The sequence below is a fragment of the Sapajus apella genome, unplaced genomic scaffold (genome assembly GCF_009761245.1).
Source record: "Sapajus apella isolate SASKATOON/1434 unplaced genomic scaffold, GSC_monkey_1.0 scaffold1, whole genome shotgun sequence".
NCBI classification, from domain to species: Eukaryota; Metazoa; Chordata; class Mammalia; order Primates; family Cebidae; genus Sapajus; species Sapajus apella.
This window is the reverse complement of record NW_022436941.1, coordinates 62,648,636-62,675,611: the sequence shown is the minus strand read 5'-3', so window position 1 is coordinate 62,675,611 and position 26,976 is coordinate 62,648,636. Positions and strand designations below refer to the sequence as shown.

Here is a 26,976-nt window from a genome sequence, read left to right as displayed (position 1 = left end):
GGATGGGCAAAGAGGGACTGGAACATTTAAGGAGCTGAAAGAAAGTCGTAGTGGCTGGAGCTTGGTAAGCAGGGGGGAGAGGAGGAGGATGTCAGTTGCACAGGGCTCAGCTCATTCTGGTCAGCAGGGACATAGGAGTTTGTATCTTAGTTTGTGTGTAGTGGAAACCACTGAAGAGTTTCAGGTGTGGGGTGGGCGATGTGACCAGATACGTTTGTTGAAAAGAATACCCAGCTATGTGCAGAGAATGGATTGGAGGCGGCAAGAGAACAGGTCAGTTAGGGGCTATTCTAGAAGTAGCTGAGCTAGAATTATAGCAGTGGAGGTGGAGAGAAATGAATAGATCAAGAAATATTTTGGGGTAGACCAACAGGACTTGGTGATGAATTACACTGCTAGGGTTGGGAGAGGAATGGGGACAGATCTTACGTCAACAGGGCCTCCCAGGTTTCAGGCGTGAGCATAAGGTGGATAGAAGGGCTTTCTGTTGTAGAAACCACAGAAGGTGAACAGCTGTTCTCTTTGATTTTTTTTTTTTTATTGTGTGTGTTTACATGCTTTTTGTGGGGAGAAGGGAAGGAGACTGTGTGTTTAGTGCTAGACCTATGAGATATTCCAGTAGGTATGCCAGGTAGGGAATTGAATGTACAAGCCTGGAGGGCAAAGGAAGCTGAGGGCTGGGAGGTAAATTAGAAAGTTCCTGGCTGTGGATCATAGGTGTCCAAAGACATGGAAATGAAATACCATTTCTGGAAGTGAGAGACTGAGAGAGGGGCCCAGAACAGATCTCTGAGCCACTCCAACCGGTAAAGGAGGGCCTGGGGAGGTGAATCCGCATGGGAGCCCGAGGAAGCCTAGTCACTGAGGTAAGAGAACAGTCACCAGTAGCCCGTGGGGAGAAAAGCATGCTTCAGGAAGAAGGGTGGTACTGTGAAAGGGGCTGGTCATTTTGAATAAGAGACGGTTACCAACTGATTTCTTTTGGATTCTGGGCATACATATGACTTTGGTGAAGCAGAATCCTATTGTCCTCAACTATATTCTTTCTTCACCCTGTTAGGTTATCAATATAATCAATGCAGCCCAAGAAAACAGCCCAGTCACAGTAGCGGAAGCCCTGGACAGAGTTCTAGAGATTTTACGGACCACAGAACTGTACTCCCCTCAGCTGGGTACCAAAGATGAAGATCCCCACACCAGTGATCTTGTTGGAGGCCTGATGACTGTGAGTGATGAGGCAAAACCAGAAAAGCAAGAGGGGCATCTGGGGCCTCTGGAGTTCAGTTGATGTGGGAACTGTTACCCGTGGTTGCAGAAGTACCTGTTGCTTGTTAACTAATGTTAGCATAGTCAGAAGCAACTGCATTGGAATTTACATATTATATGTGTAGTGGTATTTGAGTGACTCTTGCATTTGTCTTTCTGTAAGGCTGACCTACCATAGCCATGGGGACAGTGCTTCGGTCTTCCTATGACTGCAGGGAGTCAGTGGGTAACTGATGGAGGGCTACATGTGCCAGAGGGGTGTCTGCAGGCTCTTGATTCCTGCTGCTTTCCCTTGATCTGGTATAGTATTGGATTTCATTTCCATGGACCTGACTCCTTATGTAATGAAAGGGTTTATAGTTAGACTGTAGCATTTAATCTTAACTATAGAATCCTTTATTTAAATAAAAGTTAGTATAGAAGTACCATTTATAAAGTAAAAGCAGATTGGGGCTGTTCTGGCTCAGGGAGGGGAGGGGGAGAAGGAACCTCTTACTGCCACATTCCAAAAAGCACCATTTACACCACCAAGAGTAGCTGATTTCTAGGGACTCCTCATCCTGTTCTAGTGTTTTGCTGTGATCTGTTTGGCTTTCATAATCATCTGTCAGCAAGTAAAGGAAAAAAAATTCAAATTATTTGAGTTCCCCATCAGAGTCCGAAGCTGGAATTCTTTAGAGAAAAAGTCCAGACATCATGTATGAGTTTGACTTTGAAGGTTTCTGTGCAGCCCTGCCACCAAATGCTGAGTGTTGACTGGCTTTCCCCTCCATTCTCCATCTGGAACTTGAGGGCCTTCTTGTTCTCTTCCTGCTCCTGGGGGAGCCTGTGTTAACTCCACCTAATGCAATGCAGACCTCAGCTTCTAGGCAGCACTGGCAAGGGCTCTGCAAGACAGTGGCCACCACAGATTGCAGTGGGAGGGATATGGTTCTGGGAGCAAGCCATGTTCCCTCCCTCCCTGCTGCTGATGCAGGACAGGCAAGCCCCCAAACTGGGGCTCAGCCTGGGAGGGTTCTTGGCTTCGCCCAGGAAATAATTCAAGGACGAGCCGGTGGTGTTAAACAACAACTTCTACTGAAGCAGCAGGGGACAGTAGCAGTAGGAGGGCTGTTCCTTGCAAGGCAAGGCTACCCCATGGGCAGTGTGCCCTGGGTAGCAGCTTAGAGGCAGTTCTGCACTCATCTTTGTACCCACTTTTAATTATATGCATATTAAGGGGCAGTTTTTGCAGCTATTTCTAGGATGAGGGTGGTAATTTCTGGGTTGTTGCCATGAAAAGGGGTGGAAAAGTCTGGGTGTTGCCATGGCAACAGTAAACTGACATGGTACACAGGTGCACATAGCTTATGGGGAGATGCTTCTGCCCTGGACCTGTTTTACGTAGTCCTCAGTTTGGCCCCATGTCCGAGCCTCCTCCTACCTCACTGCCATACCGTCCTGGGTTTCCTCTCCAGAGGATGCTGTGAAGAACCAGTGTGTGATTCCACCTCAATTTTATGTGGTTTTGGGGAAGTAGAGCAAGAGAACAGCAAGGAAAGCCAGGAATCCCTTGCCACACAGTTTAGAGGCAGGACAGTTGTGGTTGTTGCGACTTCCATGTTTACTGAATTTTAAAAATTAAGCTCTGGGCCTAAAGATCCCAGGTATAACTTCAGGTGAGTCCTTCATTAATTAATACTACTTTAAACCTTAGCACACATCAGCTGGGAATGACAAGTAAGCATTTCTAAAATGACTTTTAAGCAAAGAGCTAGGTAATTTAGGTACTCAGAGATCCAAGGTGGAGGGAGGGAAACTGAGATTCAAGAATATTTGGGGAATAGTTCAAGAGCCTGGATATGGCAGAACATTGGCATTTCGTCCACTTTCTTGATGCTGCATCTCCAAGGACCTCAAACCCAGAAACTCTTCTTTAAAAGGCAAGAAGCAATGCCCATGTTTAAAAACATAAAAATAGTTGGGAAAAAATTAGTTGAGATATTAGTCAAAAAAATAGCTCAATCTTTTTAAAAGTTTACATTAGAAGGTAATCCCCTAAATGTGGCTGATGTTTTCAGCTCCTCGAAATGTAAGTCTAAAGACACAAGTAACACAGTCCCTCTGAGGGTGAGTGGGATCCCTTCAAGAGCTGAAGCAAGGTCACTCCTGTGATTTCACTTACCTGGCTTGAAAATGCCAGGAGAGGAAGATGGCCTCACAACAGGGCCCACCCACAACTCCCTGTGAGTCCTCAGCACGGTCACATTCACTCTATCCCAGTTCTCCACCTTCTGGGGCTCATAGTTACAGAAGGGAGAGTGTCATCTGTCTGATAACTGTTCTGATTTAATTTTGAGCTTTGCTGCAACTTAGACGTCCAGATTGATTGGGTTATTCGGGATTCAAATCTCTTTTTCTAATGAAAGAAAGAGGAGAATGATAATGGATATAAAGCATGCTTCTAACAGGCTCTTCCTTTATTCAAGGACGGCTTGAGAAGGCTGTCAGGAAACGAGTATGTGTTTACAAAGAGTAAGTTTTCATCTGTCTGCTTGTTACCGCGACCTGCCTCCAGCCTGTGCTGTCCCCACTGTTGTGATTATTGTTCTGGGAGGCGTTACTTCCAGCTACTCTCATTTGAGTTTAAGCATCAATATGGTCTACATCTAAAACCAGTCCACTAATTAAAATTACTGCTCTGAGCATGGTTAGAGTAAGAATTGTAAATCTCTATACATTTAAGCAGAGTTAAACTGAATTATTTTTCTATTTGAGGGTCTTGAAGTTCAATAACAAAAAATCTTTTTTTTTTTTTTTCTGAGATGGAGTCTCGCTCTGTCACCCAGGCTGGAGTGCAGTGGTGCCATCTTGGCTCACTGCAACCTCTGCCTCCCAGGTTCAAGCAGTTCTCCTGCCTCAGCCTCCTGAGTACCTGGGATTACAGGCACGCATCACCATGTCCAGCTAATTTTTGTATTCTTTTTTAGTAGAGATGGGATTTCACCATGTTGGTCAGACTATTCTTGAACTCCTGACCTCGTGATCCTCCTGCCTCAGCCTACCAAAATGCTAGGATCACAGGCCTGAGCCACTGCACCCAGCCCCAGAAAAATCTTGAAGTGAAAATGTTCCTACTCTAGGAAATACAAGACTTTTCTTTTTTCTTTTCTTTTTTGAGATAGAGTCTCGCTCTATTGCCCAGGGTAGAGTGCAGTAGCACAATCTTGGCTCACTGCAACCTCCGCCTCCTGGGTTCAAGCAATCCTCCTGCCTCAGCCTCCCGAGTGGCTGGGATTACAGGGACGTGCCACTACATTTGGCTGATTTTTGTATTTTTAGTAGAGATGGGGTTTCACCATGTTGGCCAGGCTGGTCTTGAACTCCTGATCTCAAGTGATATGCCTGCCTCAGCCTCCCAAAGTACTGGGATTGCATGTGTGAGCCACCGAGCCCACCCCCTAAGACTTCGTAGCAGTAACCGTGAAGATGATGACAGATACCCGGGCACTCAAGACTCCACAGTTAACCAGTCTTCCACAACCCATCTGTTTGCTCAGATGTGCACCAGAGCCACAGTCACCTGGCGATGCCAATAACCATCAATGATGTTCCCCCTTGTATCTCTCAATTACTTGATAATGAGGAGAGTTGGGACTTCAACATCTTTGAATTGGAAGCGGTTACACATAAAAGGTATGTGACTTCTCTGGCTGAAGGCAGAGCAGGATTGATGGCCACACTCAAACTCTCACATTTGGAAACTTTGAGAGAGATACGTTTTTGCCATGAGAGACCTCACAGGTTCTGGCTCTTGTGTCATGCTGGAGTAGCGGTGAATGAGCAGAGAGACTGTGGCCTTGAGTGAGCTCCTTTGTGGAGGGTATTAGTAAGATGTGGGATCCGCCTGAGCATCCACAGGTCCCTTCTTTGTGCTAGTGAACCAAGAGTTCTACGAATCCTCAGCCTCAAACTTGTCTCAAAGCTCTGCCCTACAGTATGGAATTGAGAGCACTATAGATTTTTTTTTTGTCTGCTCCATCCTGTAGGCAGAGGAAAGATAACTAAAAGGACTTTTTCTATATGAGGAGAAAGCTGTTTATTCCCAGTGGCTTGGTCAATAGGATATGAATGATTCTCACCTGTAACGTAAATAAGCAATGGGACTCTAAATGATAGGACTTTGACACCATCCAAGCTGTTCCTTTTGTCCTTAAGCTTAGTCACTTCCTTAGGGAGCATAAATAAAGTGCAAGGTTGGTGTGGAAGTGGAGATGAAGAGGGATTGCCAGTCTCATTTCTTGGTTACCAGGGCCACTGAGGGGCCTAGGGCTTAGAGATCATCTAGAAATAATTCCATGAAGGATCTAGTTCCAAAGAGGTGGCTGGTGAGGCAGAGAGATCCTACCCCCTAATTTTTGGAGGTGATGCTTTTATACGCCTGTGTGTGTGAAGCTATCATCAGAAGAAAAATGCTTCCACCCTCCAGTAACATGGAAGAAAAGTTTCTGGGCCAGTGAATACAATGAACTAGGGTGGGTTTTCCTATTTTTCAGGCCTTTGGTTTACCTGGGCTTAAAGGTTTTCTCTCGGTTTGGTGTATGTGAATTTTTAAACTGTTCTGAAACCACTCTTCGGGCCTGGTTCCAAGTGATCGAAGCCAACTACCACTCTTCCAACGCCTACCACAACTCCACCCATGCTGCCGACGTATTGCACGCCACCGCTTTCTTCCTTGGAAAGGAAAGAGTGAAGGTAGGGTTTTGATAGCATGACCTAGTTACCTGCCTCGATTGGAGAGCCAAGAACTTAATCTTAGGAAATACATCAGGCAAACAGCTATTTTACAACCAACTTAATAGCTTTAAAAAAAATTATTTTGTTGTTACCAAATTGACCAGTCACTTTGGTGTTATAAAGACATGGACCTTTCTGCTAGCCCTCCCCTCCTCCAAAAACTAAAAATAATAATTTATGTCACTATAGAGCCTCCTTTATATGCATGGCAGATCATGAACCCATTTTCCAAATGTTTACTAGGAGCTGTGTTTCTTGGTTGCAGGACAGAACTTAATTGTAACAGCAAATGGTTACTAGATGTATAGATTAAATTTTAGTATCAGGACTTGGCCATTGGTAGATTACAATCCCCCTATTAATCATAGCCATTCTGCATTCTATGCCGATTTACATACATAGATGTTTGTGTTTTGTGTGTGACTGTGTATATCTGCATATTAATGACTTTTGCATAATTCTGAAAGAGTTCCCTATCCCTTAGTCCTGGAGTTCAATACTGTCATGTACCACTGCTGATCTGTAGGGCAGTTCTAGGAATGCCCTGTTCTTTACATAAAGGCAGCCCTATTTATAACTGGCAAGAGATCCCCATCTCTCCTCCTCCCCAGCTACCATCACTTGCACACCAAAGCTTATAAATTCTTTTGCTACAACTAGACCTAAAACTTAAAAGTTTACATACCCCTGGGAGAAGTGCCATATCAGGACTGACATTCACATCAATCTGTAAATGCCTGACATTAGATCATTTTCTTAGAACAGGTGTTGATGAAGGATTAAGATCATAGGTACTTAAGAAGAGCTATAGTGAGACTGGTAGAAGCAGAAATGGCATGAAAATAGGAAGTGGGCTGTGATGTTTTCTTCTCAGTTTTGCCAAAGGCAGCCTGATCTTCACTTTGATCAGCAAGAAAACAATGTGGCCCAAGAATGATGCTTTTGTGGTTTTTGTTGTTGTTTTTTGTTTGTTTTTTGAGATGGAGTCTGGCTCTGTTGCCAGGCTGGAGTGCAATGGCGTGATCTCAGCTCACTGCAACCTCTGCCTCCTAGGTTCAAGTGATTCTCCTGCCTCAGCTTCCCAAGTAGCTGAGATTACAGGCCTGCGCCATCACACCCAGCTAATTTTTGTATTTTTAGTAGGGACAAGGTGTCACCATGTTGGTCAGAATGGTCTCAATCTCTTGACCTCGTGATCCGCCTGCCTCGGCCTCCCAAAGTTGTGGGATTACAGGTGTGAGCCACCGTGCCTGGCCAGAGTAATGCTTTTGAAGAATTTTGTCTTCTACTTTTAAAATACTAATAGTAATAGTGATATCTTCTACTTTTAAGAAACTAATAGTTTCTGTAAAACCTTTCTTTGAGGAGTGAAAACACCTTGGATTCCTACTACAGGTTCATGCTCCTCTTTTTTATACCATGATATTTCACAACTGAAGCCACATGTTACCAGTTGAGATCAGCACCCAGCTCATTAATGCCAAGACCAAGGCGATCAGTAGCCTCTGCAGTCTTGCATTAGAGGTGAGCCTCACTCAAGCAGAACCACTCTAGGAAAACACTGATTAAATCTTTGATAAATTAGGGAATGCTTAGTAACTTGATTGTATCTGACTACCCTCCTCCAAAATATATTTCTTTAAATTGTGAGTTCTGCTAGTGTATTTGGAGTTTGATTAGATTTCTCAAATGACAGCAATAGAAACAAGCTTAAGATTAGACAGAATATGTTTACAATTCAAAACACATTTTCTCATGCTGGCAGCCCCTCCAGAGAATCAGAAAACATACAGCTGCAAGGAGCCTTGGCGAACTGAGCTGGAAGAGGCTTCTGTGCTCAGAGGGTTAGTTACTATGATTACTGGTGGGTCCATAAAGATTTACCCCTGAGGCCTCTTCTACCAGATATGCTGGCCCTGACAAAGAGGGTCAGAAAGCATTTTCTTACCTCTTTGTGTCATCTTCACTCCCAATTTCTTTTTGACAAACTAAAATTCTTTTTTTCTCTTTTTCTTTTGAGATGGAGTCTTGCTTTGTCACCCAGTTTGGAGTGCAATGGCGCCATCTTGTCTCACTGCCACCTCTGCCTCCCAGGTCCAAGTGATTCTCCCGCCTCAGCCTCCCAAGTAGCTGGGGTTACAGGTGTACGCCACCACACCCAGCTAATTTTTTGTATTTTTAGTAGAGTTGGGGTTTCACCATGTTGGTCAGGCTCGTCCGGAACTCCTGACCTCAGATAATCCACCTGCCTCAGCTTCTAAAATTGCTGGGATTACAAGCATGAGCCACCATGCCTGGCCAGGCTAAAATTCTTAATGTCACTATGACAAAGCATGGCCAACCCAGCTGTAGAGCTAGCATGCCTAGAGCTAACAGCCCCTTCAATTGGCAACAGACCCCATCCGCTCTCAACGTTACCCAATTCCAGGGAACTATTGCAAGTGGAGAGGCCAGGATGGCAAGCATAACTTTATTAGTATCTGGGCATACATGAATATTTATCCTGAGTAAGAAACTACTTGAAAGGCAGATCTAGAATGAAACCCTCTTGGCCTATGTTCCTCAGTGTGATCCAAATCTATTCCTAGTGGTTAAAGAAGGAAAAAACTATGCAGAGGTAACTGCACCTCCATGGGACTGGAATTTTGCCAGTTGCAGGTTTGGTGGGGTTTTCTCCCACGGACATTTCCTCCCTGACACAGGGAGGGGCTTGCTTCTCTCCTCTGCTCCTGAGCTAGCCTGTCTTCCTTCCCAACCGCCCAGCCACTTCTGGTCAGACAAGGCCTTGCTGGTGCCCACCAAAACTGCGGGACCCATTATTGATACCTTTGTAAAAGTCAGTGAGGACATGGTTTAAGTGAGTGTTAGCTGGAAGGAAAGGTGTGTTCCATCTAGTGCTTTTTATGTTTTCTACCCCAGTTACTTGAATCTATTTCATTGAAGAATTAAAAAATAAACAGGCCTGAGACTCCAAGCAGGATTAAACACACCATAGGGGCCCTAGCTGGAGGCCCAGAGTTTTGGCCCTGTGGGTTCTCACTGCTCAGATACAGTCAGTGAAGGTGGAGCCCAGTTGGGGCAGTCCTGGGTCCTGAGCTTGGAGACGGCTGAATGTGCCTGCAGGTGACTGTAGCCTCTCCCGAGCAGCAGTGGAATGGGCCCAATTGTGTGTGCTTGCCCTTGACGCACCGCGGAATCAGAGCTGGAAAGAGTAACTTCTGCTGTCACTACTCAGGAGGCCTGTTGTGCTGATTGGGGTCAGCCCAGGGTTGCTCACCAGTTACATGGGGTCAGCGTTGGGAATGGAAATGGCTCCCTTCTTGGGGGGGACAGAGCTTTCAGGGAAGCCCACTACAATGCTAAAGCAACACATGCACGTGCAGCCCCTTGGCCATCAGGGTGCCCTCACAGGACAGTGCTGAGCTACAGGTTCGCCTTCCTCCCCTGAGCAGCAGCTCTCCTAGAGCAAATTTTGAGAATACCAAAAATATGACCCCTCATCTTGGGGACCACTTTCCCTCTCACTCGCTATTCCCCTTCAGCCATGATGATATTCTTCACGTTTCCTGGACAGGCCTTTTTGGTTGGACTTTAGGAGCTTCATGTAGGCTGTTCTTTCTGGCTGGAATTCCCCTCTTGCCGCTTGTTGCCTGGACAATTCCTGCTTCCCCTTCAGGCTCAGCATAAAAATCACTCCCTTTGAAGTGCCCCCCGTCTACACTCATGTTATCTGATATGGTAGCCATCAGCCTCACATAGCTACTAAGTAAAGTTTAAAATGCAGTTCCTCATTTGCACGGCTACATTTCAAGTGTCCAGTAGCTGCATGCAACTAGGGGTTACTCTGTCGGATAGCACAAATAGAACACATTTCTTTCATCGCAAAAAATATACTTGACAGTGCTGCCTAAAGTAGACCAGGCCCCATGGTTCTACTTCCAAAGTATCTGCACTTTCCTTCTTGGCACATCTCACAGTAAGTTACTTCTATTTGTTTTAAAATTTATTTGTCTCTCTCCCTCTGTATGACAAACTCCATTGTGCAGACTGTGCCGGTGTAAATCATCACTGCAGCTCTGGCACTCTGCGGTGATAATTGGTACCTAGTAGGCACTCAATAATACATTCATAGTATAGCATCTCTTACATAACATTGCCCATCTGATAACTCCCTCCTAAAGCTGTAGGCTCAGAAAACACTTGTATCCCCACATGCTCCAGTTTGTGTTAATTATATAATGAGAGCTTTCGAAATAGGGTTTCCCTTTTTGCCTCTGCTGCCTGCTAGCCCAGAGCTGAATTTTGTTCCTAGCTGCAAGAGCCCCCTTAGCCTTAATTTTCCTGGCATTCCTTCTTCTTTCCCTTGGTCGTCTTTTACTGCTCAGCTCTAGTCATTTCCCCATTGTGTGAATAATTTCATTGTGTCTGAGCCATTTGCTACCAGCACACTCAAAATCTTTTCAGAGTGGGCAAATTGGTTATATCTGTGATCACAGGCCACTTTCTGCTATGGCAGTAATACCATACAGTGGGCAATTCAAAAGGCCTGCTGGGCCTCTTCCTGCAGAAGCATCTGTTGTAGCTGTGGCTCAGGTTTCCCTGACAGATAACAGCAGAGTAAAGCGATGCTGCATGTCCAATGCCGCCTCTCCACATCTAGGAAGTCGGAAGCCTCAACAGGCTAAAAACGTTCTGAAAATCCCAAATCCTCTGACCCAACCCTCTGTACAGGCAGGGATGGATGCAGGTCTCCAAGATCCAGTGAGTAATGCTCAACCTTGCCTCCTCCTTATCCCAGGGAAGCCTCGATCAGCTGGATGAGGTGGCAGCCCTCATTGCTGCCACGGTCCACGATGTGGATCACCCGGGAAGGACCAACTCGTTCCTCTGCAATGCAGGCAGCGAGCTTGCTGTGCTCTATAATGACACTGCGGTTCTGGAGAGCCACCACACCGCCCTGGCCTTCCAGCTCACGGTCAAGGACACCAAGTGCAACATTTTCAAGAATATTGACAGGTTTGTTGTGCTTGGGCTCTTGTGCTCAAGTTTGTGAAGTTTAAGTGGGAAACTGGGTTTTCCCAAAGACTTAGCTTCCTCTTCGGGGAAAGGGAAAATAATAGCTGTCCCACTGTATCAGATGATAAAATAACCTTGCCCTTAACTTAATTTGACTTTTCAGACTGCCTTTACATTTTGAAATTTCATTTAGTCTTCAGTGAGTTCATAAAAATGTTTTATACACTGCAGAACACTACATAAATATTGATTGTATTATTAGAAAGTACAGCAGATATTTTTACCCTCCTATGAGGACATCCTGTCTTTTGTGTAACTCAAGGAAAATGATCCACCCCCATCTTTCCCCAGCTCAATATTCGGCCACTTAAAACACTCCTTTGTGAGTAGGTCCCACAGAGAAGCAGGAGCATGAAGTGTCAGGCAGGTTCCCCTAGCCCTGCATTCTCCTCTGATGAGAGTGGGTTAAATATGAGCAGCTCCTCTTGCCTGCCAGCATCTTGCAGTCAGACTATGGGTGTTTCCCACACAGCACCAGCCATGCTGGTGGACAGACGCCTGGGAGGGTGCAGTGTACAGAGAACGCAGAGCTCACTCGGGCCTCAGGACCACTGGTCTATGTGAGCCTGTCAGTTTGGTCTCCAGAAAACAACTGGGAAAACATGGAGATGAGTTATTCCAGCTTTGGCTTCAGTTTCATCAGTATCAAGGATGGGATTTTAAACTTTTGCAGAAAGAATTCTTTCCAATAGCCAATTTTATTCAAGAGCCATTCTGGCTCTTGAAGTTAGAAAAAGGTGATAGAATTGGATGGTAATTTGGGGCAGGGTTGTTGCTTCATTCATTACAACTTCTATGCACTGCAATCTAGAGAATTACTTATTAACAGGAAAATCTTCTAATGCCGTCACTGAAAGAGGCCATGGCCCTGCTGTGCAATGGGAATCACTATGTTTGCACAGAGTGCAGTGGGCCAGCTTATGTGGCTGTCATGCCCGCCTGCCATTTCCTGCCACCTTACTGTTTAGATGTTCTCAAGGAAAGGGAGAGGGAAATCACCTTGTCAGATAAATGTCCACCATGAGATAGGTATCTTCTCTCTTTTTTAAAATACTCACAAATCACATATGGAAGGGTCAGCTGTCACTGGGGAAAATGGAATAGCATCTGCATTTTGGGAGAACAAGCAGGTAAACTCTTCTTGTGATCTGCACACATTTCTTAACTCTGCCCCAGCTTCCTCCTAGGTTGTGAGGAGTGTAGTGAAATGGTGGCAGGATCGTTAAAATTCGAGACACACTGTGAACAAGCCCCTTTGTCTTCTGGTTATTTTAGGAACCATTATCGAACACTGCGCCAGGCTATTATTGACATGGTTTTGGCAACAGAGATGACAAAACACTTTGAACATGTGAATAAGTTTGTGAACAGCATCAACAAGCCAATGGCAGCTGAGGTGAGCACCGCTTTCCATGCCATAAGGCACGTGCATGTACATTTCCATGACAGCCTTTTCTGGCCCCGAAGCATTTTCTCTCAAATGCAAGGTGGTTATTTGCTTGGAGTTGGTAAAGGACTGAAAGGACTGGCCATTGTTTTTCTTGAGGATGAGAATAAACTGCCCACAGCAACTCTGAGCTCCTTGGAAGAAAGGCCCTGAGAAAAAGCCAGTACTGACCAAAAAAGCTAGGCCCAAAGAATATGATGGAAGGAGCCGTAGATGAGCAGAGTCTGGCATAAATGGTGGCATGTTAGAGAATCCAGTGCCTTTATCTCTCTGTTCGTTGAGCTCTTGGGAAACCTCAAAGTTGGAGAGTGTTTTAAAGAACAAGGAATGTTCCTGATTCACATTAAAAACATACCAGTACCTGAAGACTATCATAAGACTGGGAGTGACTGGAAAGCAGAAGCATTTGTTGTAAAACCTACTCATGTACCTTGGACATGCCTTAAGGTCCTTACCAATTTGAATTTTAAGAACATGAAACAGAAGGTTCACACCTAGTAAGATCCACTGTGATCATCACTGAATGCCTGGTGAGTTAGTCCTTGTGGTCTTCCCCATCATCTTGAACCAACCCTGATCTGACCCCTGTTTTCCAGATTGAGGGCAGCGACTATGAATGCAACCCTGCTGGGAAGAACTTCCCTGAAAACCAAATCCTGATCAAACGCATGATGATTAAGTGTGCTGACGTGGCCAACCCATGCCGCCCCTTGGACCTGTGCATTGAATGGGCTGGGAGGATCTCTGAGGAGTATTTTGCACAGGTGCGCCATCTTTCCACTTCCCTCTGGGGAATGGGCCCCAGGTCATGGAACTCCTGGGGAATTCTCCAGCTGAGTAACTTTTTACCAATTAGTTAACCACTCCTCCCTGCTACTCCAAGCAGCTCACGCCTCTGCCTGGAGTAGACTTCTGTTTCCCTCAGGAACTGACTGATGTGGCTGGTCACTAAAAAAAGTCTCTCTAGAAGAGAGATAAATTGAGCCTTTGGGAATAACTTTTTGTCCTCAAATTGTTGGATCCAGAACTTCCACAAAAATTGAGAAATGTTCATTCATTCACTAGGTTATTCCTGGGCGTCTCCATGGTGCGTTATGGGAAAACAGGGATTAGTAAAGACATCACAGCCACGGGGAGTTCCCAGCCTAGTGGGGGAGAGATGTAGATGGGTCCACATATTGGCAAAAAACGAAGCATATATTAAGGAAGTTTATGTTAAGTGCTACAGGAGTTCAGAGAGCCTTTTTTTTTTTCTAGATAAAACGGGGGCTACAGAAATGTGGAAATAGGAAAAGACTCTGGAAGAACAAAGCATTCTGAGTAAAATTAACAAGGGGAGGGAAAATAGAATTTTTACATGAAGAACAATGTGTAGTTCACTTTAACTGGCAGTGTAAGGAGTTAAAGGAGATAAATCTAGAAAGAGGTAGACTGCAAGTGGACACTTGAAACAGAGCCCTACTTCCCGAGGAAAGGCTCTAAGCACTGATGTGTGTGTGGGTGACAAAGAAGTAGCCCCAAGTAGTGAATTTTTCGGGGTCTGCACGGCTGAACTGTACTATGGAGGCAGGATAAATAAGGGCAGGATAAAGAATAGATGATGCCTAGGAGGACTGGGAAGGAGAGTGGCCAGCAGAGGACCCAGTAAGATTTAGGGGGTACATGTGCAGGGCTGTTACAAGTTTGTTACAAGGGCATATTGTTGATGCTGAGGTTTGAGCTTCTAATGATCCATGGCTCAAGTAGTGAACACAGTACCCAATGAGGAGTTTTTCAACCCTTGCCCCCTTCCTTCCCTTTTGAAGTCTCCAGTGTCCACTCTTCCAGTTTCTGCCACTGTGTGTACCCAGTGTTAGTTCCCACTTATAAGAAAGAATATGTGGTAATTGGTTTTCTGTTTCTACATTACTTCACTTGGATAGAGCTGGAGGCTGTTATCCTATGTTACTGCAAAGGACGTGATTTCATTCTTTTTTATGGCTGCGTAGTATTCCATGGTTTATATGCACCACATATTCTTTATCCAGTCCACACATGATGGGCACCAAGGTTGATTCCATATCTTTTGTGAATTGTGGGGCAATAAACATACAAGTACAGGTATCTCCTTGGTAGAATGATTTATTTTTGGTGGGGGCGGGGTATATACCCCGTAATGAGACTTCTAGGTTGAATGGCAATTTCTATTTTTAGCTCTTTGAGAAATCTAATGGCTTTCCACAGGGGCTAGCTGAACTAATTTATATTCTCAGCAACAGTGTATAAGCATTCTCTTTTCTCCACAACCTTGCCAACATCTCTTATTTTCTGACTTTTTAATAACAGCCATTCTGACTAGTGTGAGATGGTATCTCATTGTAGTTTTGGTTTGCATGTCTGAGTAGTGATGCTGGACCTTTTTTTTATTTTTTGGAGATGGAGTCTCACTCTGTCGCCCAGGATGGAGTGCAGTGGTGCGATCTTGGCTCACTGCAACCTCTGCCTCCTGGGTTCAAGCAATTCTCCTGCCTCACCCTCCCAAGTAGCTGGGACTACAGGTACACGCCACCACACCTGGCTAATTTTTTGTATTTTTGTAGAGATGGCATTTCACGGTGTTGCCCAGGCTGGTCTTGAACTCCTGAGCGCAGGCAATCTGCCCCCGTCGGCCTCCCAAAGTACTGGGATTACAGGTGTGAGCCACCGTGCCCAGCCTGGACATTTTTGTTTGTGGCTGCTTATATCTTATCTTTTGAGAAGGGTCTGTTCATGAAATCCAGTAAGTAAACTGCAGCTTTCTGGAAAGAGGGCGCTGAATTGAAGAAAAGTAGGACAGGTGGTTCTCAGCTTTTCAGATAGAAGAATAGGAAGGGGGTGGGGAATCAAATGACTCCCTGGACACCAGTGGATATTTTAAGGCTGCTTGATCGACTGACCTGAAATGAGCCAAGCCAAAAGCTCTGCTCATCAGTGTGTTTCCCAGGACCCACAGAGAGAGGACCTGAAGTACTACTCCTAGTTATTCTCAGCGCGAATGGAGAATGAAAAAAATGTGCTTTTAAGTTTTTTGATGTAAGCTTCCTATTTAGGTGTCCTTTTCCCAAAAAGGAATGTACTAATGTTCATACACCAGTGTGACCTAAAAATGAAAGTTACAAATGCAGCCTTTGAGCTGGCCTCTGGCTCAATACACCACCAGGAAATGCAGATCTTAATATTCAGTTCAATGAATGATGGACTTATTTAATGTGCATAATACTCAGATTTCCACACACCTCAAAATCTGCATGGCTAATACCCAAATCTGAACAATCATAGTTTGACAGTCATTCTTCAGAGCAAAAGATAATGCTCCATGGAAAAAAGGAGCTGGTTCAGATCAATTCAAGTGCGTAAGTGTTTTTCCACAGACAATCAGGAGACTTTGGTATGCAGTGCAAGTGCGCGTTCTTCCCATCTCATCACATTAATCACACAGAATATTAGAGATACGTACTCAAAGGTCAAGATTTCATACAATTAATAACTGCTTCAAAGAAGTCACTCTTAAGTGAACTTGGTTTTTTGTTGTTTTGTTTTGAGACAGGGTCTCACTCTTCACCCATGCTAGAGTACAGTGGCACAGTCCTGGCTCACTGCAGCTTCAAACTCCCGGCCTCAAACAATCCTCCTGCCTTGACCTCCCAAATCACTGGGATTACAGGCATGGGCCACTGTTCCTAGCCTGAAACTTTTTTTTTTTTTTTTTTTTTTTTTCGAGACAGAGTCTTACTGTGTTGCCCAGGCTGGAGTGCAGTGGCACAATCTTGGCTCACTGCAACCTCCACCTCCTGGGATCAAGCAGTTCTCTGCCTGAGCCTCTTGAGTAGCTGGGATTACAGGTGCTTGCCACCACACTCAGCTAATTTTTTATTTTTAGTAGAGGTGGGGTTTCACCATCTTGGCCAGGCTGGTCTTGAACTCGTAACCTTGTGATCCACCTGTCTTGGTCCCACAAAGTGCTAGGATTAGAGGCATAAGCCACCGTGCCCAGCCAAAACTTTTTTTGAAAGTGGAAACATGTGGCAGCGAATAGTACAATGACTATGGCTATTAATACAGTTTGGTGCTACTTCGTTGAGTCATGCTAAGGCATTAGCAGTTTTACCCATTATTGCTTCTTCTCAGTGTAAATATCAGTTTTGGTATAATAATCAGTGTTTGTATGACTTTGAAAATAGCTTTTACTTTGCAATAATGAAAGCAGATCACAGAAAAGGAGCTAACTACCCTCAGATCATTGTGTCAGGAGATGGTATGGTATAGCATAGAAAGTAAGAGGCTTGGAGCTGGGCACAGTGACTCATGCCTATAATCCCAGCACTTTGGGAGGCCAAGGTAGGCAGATCACCTGAGGTCAAGGGTTCAAGACCAGCCTGGCCAATATGGTGAAACCCCATCTCTACTAAAGATACAAAAATTAGTTGGGTGTGGAAGCAGGTGCCTGTAATCCTAGCTACTCAGGAGACTGAGACAGGAGAATCACTTGAACCCAGGAGACAGAGGTTTCAGTGAGCCGAGATTGCGCCACTGCACTCCAGCCTGGCAACAAAGTGAGACTCCATCTCAAAAATAAAGAGGCTTGAGAGTGGGAAGGCCTGAGTGCTGTCACTGTAGCTCAGCTGACTTATGTAAGTCTGAGGACCTTGCCGAGCCTATTTCTTCATTGAGAAAACTGGATAATGACCCATTTTCACAGGGTTGTTCTGAGAAACTGGATATTACCATGAAAGTGTTTCACATGTGCTACAGCCCTATGTGGTGGTGTTTTTTTCTTACAGACTGATGAAGAGAAGAGACAGGGGCTCCCTGTGGTGATGCCAGTGTTTGACCGGAATACCTGTAGCATCCCCAAGTCTCAGATATCTTTCATTGACTACTTCATAACAGACATGTTTGATGCATGGGATGGTAAGATAGTTACAGCTTTGTCACCCACAAAGAACATTTTATTATACTTTGATTATCTTTAATGACATAGGCTGGGCCTAAATGTAAACAAAATACATTTTTAAAAAAATGTGGCTGTCAGCTTTTTGTGGCTGAGTAGGGTGGGGTGCATTCTTTGCAACCCCAGCACCTGGCACAGAACCTTACGTGCAGAAACTCGATGGATGTTTGATAACTGGATGAGCGAGTCTTTCCCTCTTTAAAGGACATGTTGCTGAAGCTTACTGCAGTTTTATTCTATCATTGGAGGAAACTCTGGAAAGAATGCAAAATGTAATTACTCTGAATCACAGGTTCTTCTGATAATGTCACTGATAAGCAGCTTTTCAAAAAGGACCTGTATTTCAGAAACTACTGTTTAATGACTTGTCCTTACAGCCTAAGGCCTCACCCAGGGTACCGCTCCTCTAATTCCGATCCCAAACTTGCCCCAGATAGCCCCCCGCTTACAAATGCTCCTAGGGTCTAACTTAACAGATTTCTTTTGATTCTTTTCTGTCCTTGCAGCCTTTGCACATCTGCCAGCCCTGATGCAACATCTGGCTGACAACTACAAACACTGGAAGACACTAGATGACCTAAAGTGCAAAAGTCTGAGGCTTCCATCTGACAGCTAAAGCCAAGCAACAGAAGGGGCCTCTTGACGTACAAAGGACACTGTGAATCACAGTAGTGTAAATAAGAGGCTTTCCTTTCTAATGACAATGACAGGTACTGGTGAAGGAGCTAATGTTTAATATTTGACCTTGAATCATTCAAGTCCCCAAATTTCATTTTAGAAAGTTCTAGTCCATGAAGAAAAATACACATTTGTTTGAACACTTAATGACAGAACAAATTGGCAAACTCCTGTGCTCTGCTGTCATCCTGTGTACCCTTGTCAATCCATGGAGCTGATTCACGGTAACTAGCGGGCCACAGGAAGCAAAGCCTTGGTGTCTGTGAGCTCATCCCCCAGGATGGTGACTAAGTGGCTTAGCTAGTGCTCAGCTCATCCCTTCCCATAAAAGTCATATTTGCTGTTTAGCTTGACTATCTTCCTCAAGAGCATCGATCTGAAGGAGTCATAAGAAGTTTATCTGAACAGATGTATCTAAGAAAAAAACTACATAAAATAAGTGAAACAACTAGGACCAAATTACAGATCAACTAGTTAGCTTCACAGCCTCTATGGCTACATGGTTCTTCTTGCTAATGGTGTGACACCCAGGTTAGAACGCAGCCTTGGCTGGTGAGTGCCCTCTCTAGACTGGTATCAGCAGCCTGTTTACCCACTTTCCCGTAAAAGGGATAAATCTTAACAGAAAGCCATCTATGATAAGGGAAAAAGTGGCATGTCATCGTGGGGGAGGGAGTCCATGAGCTTCCCTTATTTCAGGCTCACAGAGGCAGCCATGAGGCACTCTACCAAGTATTATATAAAAGCCATTAAATCTGAATGCCCTTGGACAAGTTTTTTTTTTTTTTTTTAAAGAAGTTTATATAAATGTCTAAAATTTTTATTAAAATCCAAATTTTCTGGGCGTAAGCCCATGGAGTATGTTGTGCCATGCACCACATATACGATATTTCGGGAGGGGATGGGGAAGTTTCAAGGTTCAGATATTTTTAACCAATCTATATTTGAAATCATGCCATTTGCTTTAACAATGTTAAAACTGTGCGGTGTAAATATATCAGAAAATAGGCATATGGGGAGGCAGTAAATACTATTTTAAGCTATTAATTGTATGCTAAAAGCTTCTAAAGCACAAGTGCATATTTTTATACTGCTCTTTTCACAACTTTCTGTGATCTACATAAAGTCAGACTTGAGATTTTCCTTTCTTTTACCAGCCGATCCTTCTTTATGTATTATAAATATCAGACTCCGTAAACAAACTTAGTTTTTCTTTCTCTGTACTTCATGCTGCATTTTTAAAAGGTATAAACAGAGACTGAATTAATTGAATCAGTAGTTACTTTTTTTCCAATACAAATTGGAATGCAGAATACTTGGAACTTGTACATGGGGAAAAAATGACTTATCACTACATAATGTGCCAATGTTTTTTTCTATGTTTTGTACCAAAAATGGAAAAATAGGACAATTCCATGCAAAGAAATGTATCTAAATTATTTTTGTTAGATGATAAGAGAACTTGCTTGGTCAGGACAGCAGCCAGCTTTGTATTGTAATGCTATATTATGTCAATGTGATGAAAATGTTTTTGTGAAGTACTTGTAACTAAATTCCTACAGCCATTTTTCATTCCCAGCAGCTGTTTTTATTTTACCTCTTTGGCCTAAACTTTTCATAATTTCAAATTTGGGGTTTAGTGTCCTTTATTTCATGAGTCACACACTTTGTTTTCAGAGCACATTAAAATCAGGAGGCCAGAATCCCATATGAAGGAGCTAGCTAACTTGCCTAGGCTTCAGAAGCTTGCTTGAGGCAAGGACAGTCTTTTTCTGATCATCTCTCTGTCAGTTCTATGTGGTAAGTAACATTTATCAGCTATCTGGCATCTTCTTACTAAGTGTCATGTCAAGTTTCATGTTAAATTCAAACTTACTAGTAATGAGCAAATGTTTAAAAATGCTTTAAGAGAGCTAGGTACTAAAGCTTCAGCAATTTTTGCTCTTTACCGGTGTAATCTACAGTATAATCTTCTGAGCTGCAAACTAGTATATTCTTCCATGTAGTCAACTTGTTAGAAATACAGGCTTTCAGATGGTATGTGTATCAGATAGTTTATATTATATAAACTATTATAACTGCCTCTTACATGGAGTTGTTTACTAAAACGTCATGTATTGAGGGGGGCTGTATTAGGAAAATGCAACTCTAATTATTTCCATGACTACTAAAGAGAAGAATGAAGCTAGTTATAAAACATTGTTGGACCAGAATGACCCTATAATTTCCTAACATCATTATTTATTTCTAATTTAAGATTTTAAAATTGACTTGCCCTACGAGTCAGGAGTAGTTAGCCTTCAGGGCAAAAAAGCCCATCAGTTCACTCAGAACCTACTTAGCTTTAGAGAGAGAAAGAGGAGGGATGACCCTGTGCTCTTGTTCTACGTGAATACAGCCAGAGACTGAAGTAACAAACATATTTTTAAATAGAAATAACAAAGCATTTGTACACATTGTAACACTACATAGTGTTACTTCTGCTGTTGCAAGTATCTTAAGTGTTGAAAGCTAAACTTGGGAAATGGAGAAAATGTAATATACATTGATCTATTATTCTAAATTGAAAGTCCAACTTTTAGCAGCAGTCTGCATGCAACTACTGAACACCATCAGATTTGAGTTCCTACCAGAATCTCCCATTATGCTGTTATCCCCTCTCTGACCTTAGAGCATGCATGAAAACAAAAGCAATCTAGCTCCTGGGTTGGAGACTGCCCTCTAGACATAGTTGTTTTTCATGGCAGAAAATTAGAATACAAGGATACCTCATTTTATTGCATTCTGCTTCATTGTGCTTCAAAGATACTGCCTTTTCTACAAATTGAGGGCTCGTGGCCACCCTGCCTAGAGCAACTATTGGCGCATTTTTTCCAACATGGGCTCAGTTTGTGTCTATGTCACATGTTGGTAATTCTCAGAGTATTTATTTCAAACATTTTTATTCTTGTATCTGTCATGGTGGTCTATGATCAGTGATGTTTTTAACTATAATTGTTTTAGGGTACTGCAAACCATGCCCATATAAGACAGTGAACTTAAGTGATAAATGTTGTGTATATTCTGTCAACCAACTAGCAGTTTCTAATCTCTCCCTCTTCTTGCACCTCCCTATTCACTGAGACACAACTATATTGAAATTTAGCCAATTAATAACCTATACTAGCTTCTACGTGTGCAAGTATAAAAGAAAGAGTCACATGTCTCTCACCTTAAATCAAAAGCTACAGCAAATTAAGCTTATTAAGGAAGGCTTTCAAGGTGCCTTGAAAGCCCAGGCAGGTCAAAAGCCATGCCTCTTACACCAGTTAGCCAGGTTATGCAAAGGAAGACTTCTTGAAAGTGTTACTCCAGTAAACATGCAAATAAGAGTGAAACAGCGGTATTGCTGATACGGAGAAAGTTTGAGTGGTCTATATAAAAGATCAAACCAGTCACAACATTCCCGTAAGCCAAAGCCTAATTATTTGAAGACTGAGAGGTGAGGAACCTACAGCAGAAAAGCTGGAAGCAAGCAGAGGTTGGTTGACGCAGAAGCTAGCTATCTCCATAACATCAAAGTGCAAGGGGTAACAGCAGGCAGTTATCCAGAAGGTGACTACACTGAACTACTGAGTTTGTGAAGATGAAATGGCCTTCTCTTAGAAGAAGATGTCATCTAGGACTTTCATAGAGAGGAGAAATTCAATGCCTGCAAATGTAGCTGGTGCCTGTAAGCTGAAGTCAGCGTTTATTTACCAGTCTAAAAACCTTAAGGACCTTAAGAATTGTTAAATCTACTCTGCCCATGCTCTAGAAGTGGAACAACAAAGCCTGTATGACAGCACATCTATTTATAGCATGGTTTGTTGAATATTTTAAGCCTATGGTTAAGACCTACTACTGTATTCAAATTTCTTTACAAATATTGCTCATTGACAATGTACCTGGTCATCTAAGAGCTCTGATGGATGTACAAGGAGGTTCATGTTTTCTTGCCTGCTACCACAACATCCAACATTCTATATAGTCCATTGGTCAAGGAGTCACTTGACTTTTAAGTCTAATTTAAGAAATACATTTCATAAAGCTGTAGCTGCCATAACTAGTGATTCCTCTGATGGGTCTGGGCAAAGTCAACTGAAAACCTTCTGGGAAGGATTTAACATTCTAGACACCACTAAGAACATTCTGATTCATGGGAGGTGGTCAAAATTTCAATATTAAAAGGAATCTGGAAGAAGGGGGAGCCTGAAGATGTGACTGAAATGCTGTAATCTCATGAGCAAACTTCAACAGATGAGAAGTTGCTTAAGAACGTGTAAAGAAAGTGGTTTCTGGAGACAGTCATTCCATAGTGAAAATGCTGTAAACAGAGTTGAAATGACAACAAAGGATTTAGAATATTCCAAAAACTTAGTTGATGATAAAGCAGCATCAGGGTTTTAGATGACACACTCTAATTTTGAAAAAGTTCTACTGTGGGTAAAATGCTACTAAATAGTATTACATGTTACAGAGATATCTTTTGTCAAAGGAAGTCAATTGATGTGGAAAATTTGATCACTGTCTTATTTAAAGGAAATGCCACAGCCACCCCAACCTTCAGCAACCATTAGCAAAGAGTATGACTCACCGCAGGCTCAGATGATTGTTAGCATTTTTTAGCAATAAAGTATTCTTAAAGTATGTACATTTTTTAGAAATGTAAGACTACAGTATAAACATAATTTTAATAGACACTGGGAAACCAAAAACTAGATGTGACTCAATCTATTGCAATACTTGCTTTTTTGATGTGGTCTGACACTTAACCTGTAATATCTCCAAGGTATGCTTGTATAATGATAGAAGGAATTTGCTGTGGTACTATATTACCGTTTGCTTCCAAAATTCATGTGTTTTTTACCACTCCATTTAAATAGATTACCATCATAAAATACTAATCCAGAACAGGCTAGGAAGTAAAACAGTTAAAAATGTATGACCCTGTTGTATCATACAATTTTAAAAAACCACTTTACAAATATATGGGCTAATATAGAATTCCTAAAGAAAAAAAGCACGCAGTAATGGCAGAAAGTCTTCTGTGATGGAGGTAGCTTAGTGATTTCTCCATAGAACTTTTCATGACTAAATGTTCTTTGGATTTAAAGTAGTCATATAACCCTTTCTCTCATTCAGTCTTCAATTCCTGCTTGGTGACACTGGGCACTACAGAGCTCATTTTAAGGCCTGACCATAGTGGGCCTCACTTTTTATAACATCATGCCATGGGTCGACCTAGATGATCTTAACTCTTCCGGTCTCTGACTGTAGGTGGGTGTGGAAGCAACTGTCAAAGCTAAAACTAGTAAAAAGAACTTTTATAAAGATTCCTTGTAGGATGTATTTGTATAATGAACAAGTAAATCTGTAGAAGGTTTTCTGGAAGAATAGTCCATTAACATCAGTAACACTGCCCTTTCTTTAATCAGTAGTTTAAGAATTTCAATCTTTGATGTGTAGACTACTTTCTAACTTTATTTTTTAGCACCAAAAGGAGAAAACATACTGTTACAAGGCTGGTTATAGTGTCTCGATGGACACTGCAAACAACTACAGAAAGGAAGCCTGTCTCAAGCAGTTTGTGAGTCAGGACACAGGTGTGCTCAGCTGCAGTCTCTGACTGTGCCTCTCAAATGACCTAGAGCTCATCCTTGGCATACAGGAGGGGCAGTTGTTGTTCTAATATCAATCTAGCCCATGGCTGTTCAAGCCAGTTCACAATGGGGGAAAATATACGCTCATAAGATTCCTATCCATTTAGGTGCATATGGGTTTTAGTAGGTGTAACTAAAAACCCTTTGTTAAATTATCTAAACAAATTGGTACCAAAAAAAAAACTTGTAGTACTTAAACAGTATAGGTGGTTCATTTTTTTGGCAGAGAGATTCAAGTTTGTGCTATAGAAGACTAATGTTACTAAAGACCAGAAAAATCTGCAGGAGAAAGGCTATTTTTAAACTCATCACAAGAATACTAAAGGAACCCAAATAATAAAACTTTTAATAAATGCCACAACTATACTGTTACCTCTATTTGTACCTTTCACAAGGGTCTAGGTTCAAAATAAGCTCAAAACACAGCACTCACCACTTCAACAGCAGATCAAAGTCAAATGGAAAACTTGTGGCATATTCTTTGGAGGATGTACTAGGACCTGAGAAGCAACATGTTCCTGGTTGGTAGGTCCACAAAAAAGTTAAACATAGAATTTTATGGACAAAATTTACAAATTTAAATGATGAATATGTTAATGGTTTTCAGAGTAGTACCTATATTTGATGTACAAGGTTCATGCATGTGTACTTTTAATTCCTTAGAGAGCAAGGTATAAGTCACCATTCTCCTCTAATTTTTGAAATAATCTTAAACTGCGCAATCCAGATTCTCGCTCTCCATCTTTCCACAAAATAATGAGATGATCAGCAGAGCATGTCACCAGTCCATGATCTTCAAAGTATAGAAACACCTGAAAAGAAAATTAAAATGGATGATGGGGCCTCGAGAAGCAGCTAACACCACATTAACACATGTGCACGTGACATACGTGCCTTTGAGACTCCTTTGGATCTGCATGTAAAACTTTGTTTTTCAGTATTAGTAACAGTCACATACAAATAATATCTAATATTTTAATCAGAATTTTAATATCGTTCAAATACAGAATAGCTACTTTGTAAAGTACACAAATTCCCATAGTTCTTCCAGATTTTACCATACTCTGATTTTTGAAGTATTGGTTTGTAACCATTGTTTATGTACAAGGGCTATAGATAAAATGTCTGAATTCTCAATTTCCCAAGATAGACACTGGCTTCAGCTCTCTCCATAAAAGTAGATAGTCAGTCCATAGGTATTGTCAGCACTAGGTTTATGGTCCCTACCCTCAAGAAGATTCTGAAAAGCAAATTGTAACTGAAACAAAGGTACCAATGAAAGATTATGTAATCAGGTACTAAATAATGCAGTACAGACTATGACATACCATAGATATTCAGAAAAAGCTTCAACGTGAGAAAACTCCCCAAGAAGGGGAAGGGGCTTGACTAGTGAAGGAGTAGGTTGGAAGCTAAGAATAGTAAAATAGAGCGTTAACAAAAAGGCAGCACGAATGCTATAGCATGAAGGATTGTATGAGAGAAAAGATGAACCCATGAAAAAAGGATGAGGTGCTTGAAGGAAAGGGTGAAATAAATTTAAAAAAACAGGGTGTTGTGCCTCACGACTATAATCTCAACACTGGGAGGCTGAGGCAGGCAAATCACCTGAGGTCAGGAGTTTGAGACCAGCCTGGCCAAGACGGTGAAACCCCATCTCTACTAAAAATATAAAAAAATTAGCTGAGCGTAGTTGTGGGCGCCTGTAACCCCAGCTACTTGGGAGGCCGAGGTTGCAGTGAGCTGAGATCATGCCACTGCACTTCAGCCTGGGTAGTTAGTAAGAGCACAATTCATCTCAGGGAAAAAAAAAAAACAAAAAACGAGGGTTTTCTCTGAAATGACATACATTTCTGAAGACCATGGGAGAGCACTTTGCTGAGGATGCAAGAGTAAAGGGAGGAAATATGGCAGCAGAATTCCTTGGGAAACTGGAAAACACAGAATTCGGTACACAGGTAGAGAGGTTGAGCAAGGATGAAAACAGAAAAGAGGATCAGCCTGGCCAAGATGGTGAAACCCCATCTCTGCTAAAAATATAAAAATTAGCTGGGCCCGCACCTGTAATCCCAGCTACCCAGGAGACTGAGGCAGGAGAATTGCTTAAACCCAGGAGATGGAAGGTGCAGTGAGCCAAGATTATGTCACTGCACTCCAGCCTGGGCAATAGTGAGATTCTGTCTTGGAAAGGTTTAAAAAAAAAAAAAAAGCAAAAACAACAAGAAATGAGGAAATTCAGCTGACAATGTAGAGATAGCCTAGATTTTATCAATGAAGCCAGAGATGCTTTTTAAAAATGTTCAGGGGTCAACACCTTTACTCAGGAAAATTCCTAAGAAGCTGATACTTTTATATAATGAGAAATGTGCCACATTCGAATACATTTTGAATGTGTTTTAGATGGGGTTTTCCCAACCATCTAAAAACCTTTTATATGAGTTTCTATTATTTATAAAATAAAGTCCAAACTCTTCAGCCTTACATTCAAGGACATTCATAATACGACCCCAAACCACTGTTCCAGGCCTCATCTCCTACTAGTGTTTGTTCACAGGAACCCAGCGCTCCAGCCTAAAGGTGCTCCTTGCCTTTTGTCTACCATACTCCATGCTCCCCAGCCCTAAAATATGGGATAGCCACCCAACCAGAAACAAAAAAAGTTATGAGCTACTTGTTAGAGAAAAGCAAAGATAACTATGAACCTGTACCCAACATCAAGGAGCTTCTGGTAACAAGGCTATATACTCATTCTACTAAACTTCAAGGTTCATCTCAAGTATCAAGTCCCTTATCTTCTAACCATTTGCAAGATTCAGCAAGAAATGTTTTTTCTAACCCCTGAGTATTCACTCTGCTGCTTACCCAGGTCCATCATATGCAGCCTAGGGAAACAGCCTACTGGGTCTATACCCCTTCTCTCCACTCAAGGGTAAGATCCATAAGGGCAAGGATGTATTTCTCTCTCTCTCTGTAAACTTCAGCAGCCAGTGTTTAGCACAGTGCCTGAAATACAGGAAATGCTCACTAACAAGCATGCTGCTGCTGCTCCCCCTAAGCATGAACACCCTTTCAAATGAAAAGAA

At 42.5% G+C, this 26,976-nt stretch overlaps 2 protein-coding genes across 10 annotated transcripts in view; one reads left to right on the top strand and one right to left on the bottom strand.

The window, feature by feature from the left end:
- Nucleotides 1-19,840, top strand: part of PDE8B (phosphodiesterase 8B) — a 321,825-nt gene extending 301,985 nt beyond the window's left edge. For 7 of the 8 annotated variants that reach the window (XM_032277729.1, XM_032277732.1, XM_032277740.1 and 4 more), the window contains 9 exons: nt 1,061-1,225; nt 3,735-3,780; nt 4,806-4,941; nt 5,802-6,000; nt 10,841-11,058; nt 12,394-12,514; nt 13,162-13,329; nt 17,365-17,494; nt 18,041-19,788. In XM_032277729.1, coding sequence (XP_032133620.1) covers nt 1,061-1,225; nt 3,735-3,780; nt 4,806-4,941; nt 5,802-6,000; nt 10,841-11,058; nt 12,394-12,514; nt 13,162-13,329; nt 17,365-17,494; nt 18,041-18,150 — 1,293 coding nt within the window. In that variant the 3' untranslated portion in view covers nt 18,151-19,788. Of the gene's footprint in view, nt 1-1,060; nt 1,226-3,734; nt 3,781-4,805; nt 4,942-5,801; nt 6,001-10,840; nt 11,059-12,393; nt 12,515-13,161; nt 13,330-17,364; nt 17,495-18,040 lie in introns of all 8 variants that reach the window. The other variant, XM_032277695.1, reaches the window with a different exon arrangement.
- A 4,373-nt stretch (nt 19,841-24,213) lies between these two features.
- The window catches only part of WDR41 (WD repeat domain 41), a 55,152-nt gene continuing 52,389 nt past the window's right edge, over nt 24,214-26,976 (bottom strand). For both annotated transcript variants that reach the window (XM_032277755.1, XM_032277763.1), the window contains exon 13: nt 24,214-24,705. In XM_032277755.1, coding sequence (XP_032133646.1) covers nt 24,553-24,705 — 153 coding nt within the window. In that variant the 3' untranslated portion in view covers nt 24,214-24,552. The remainder of the gene's footprint in view (nt 24,706-26,976) is intronic.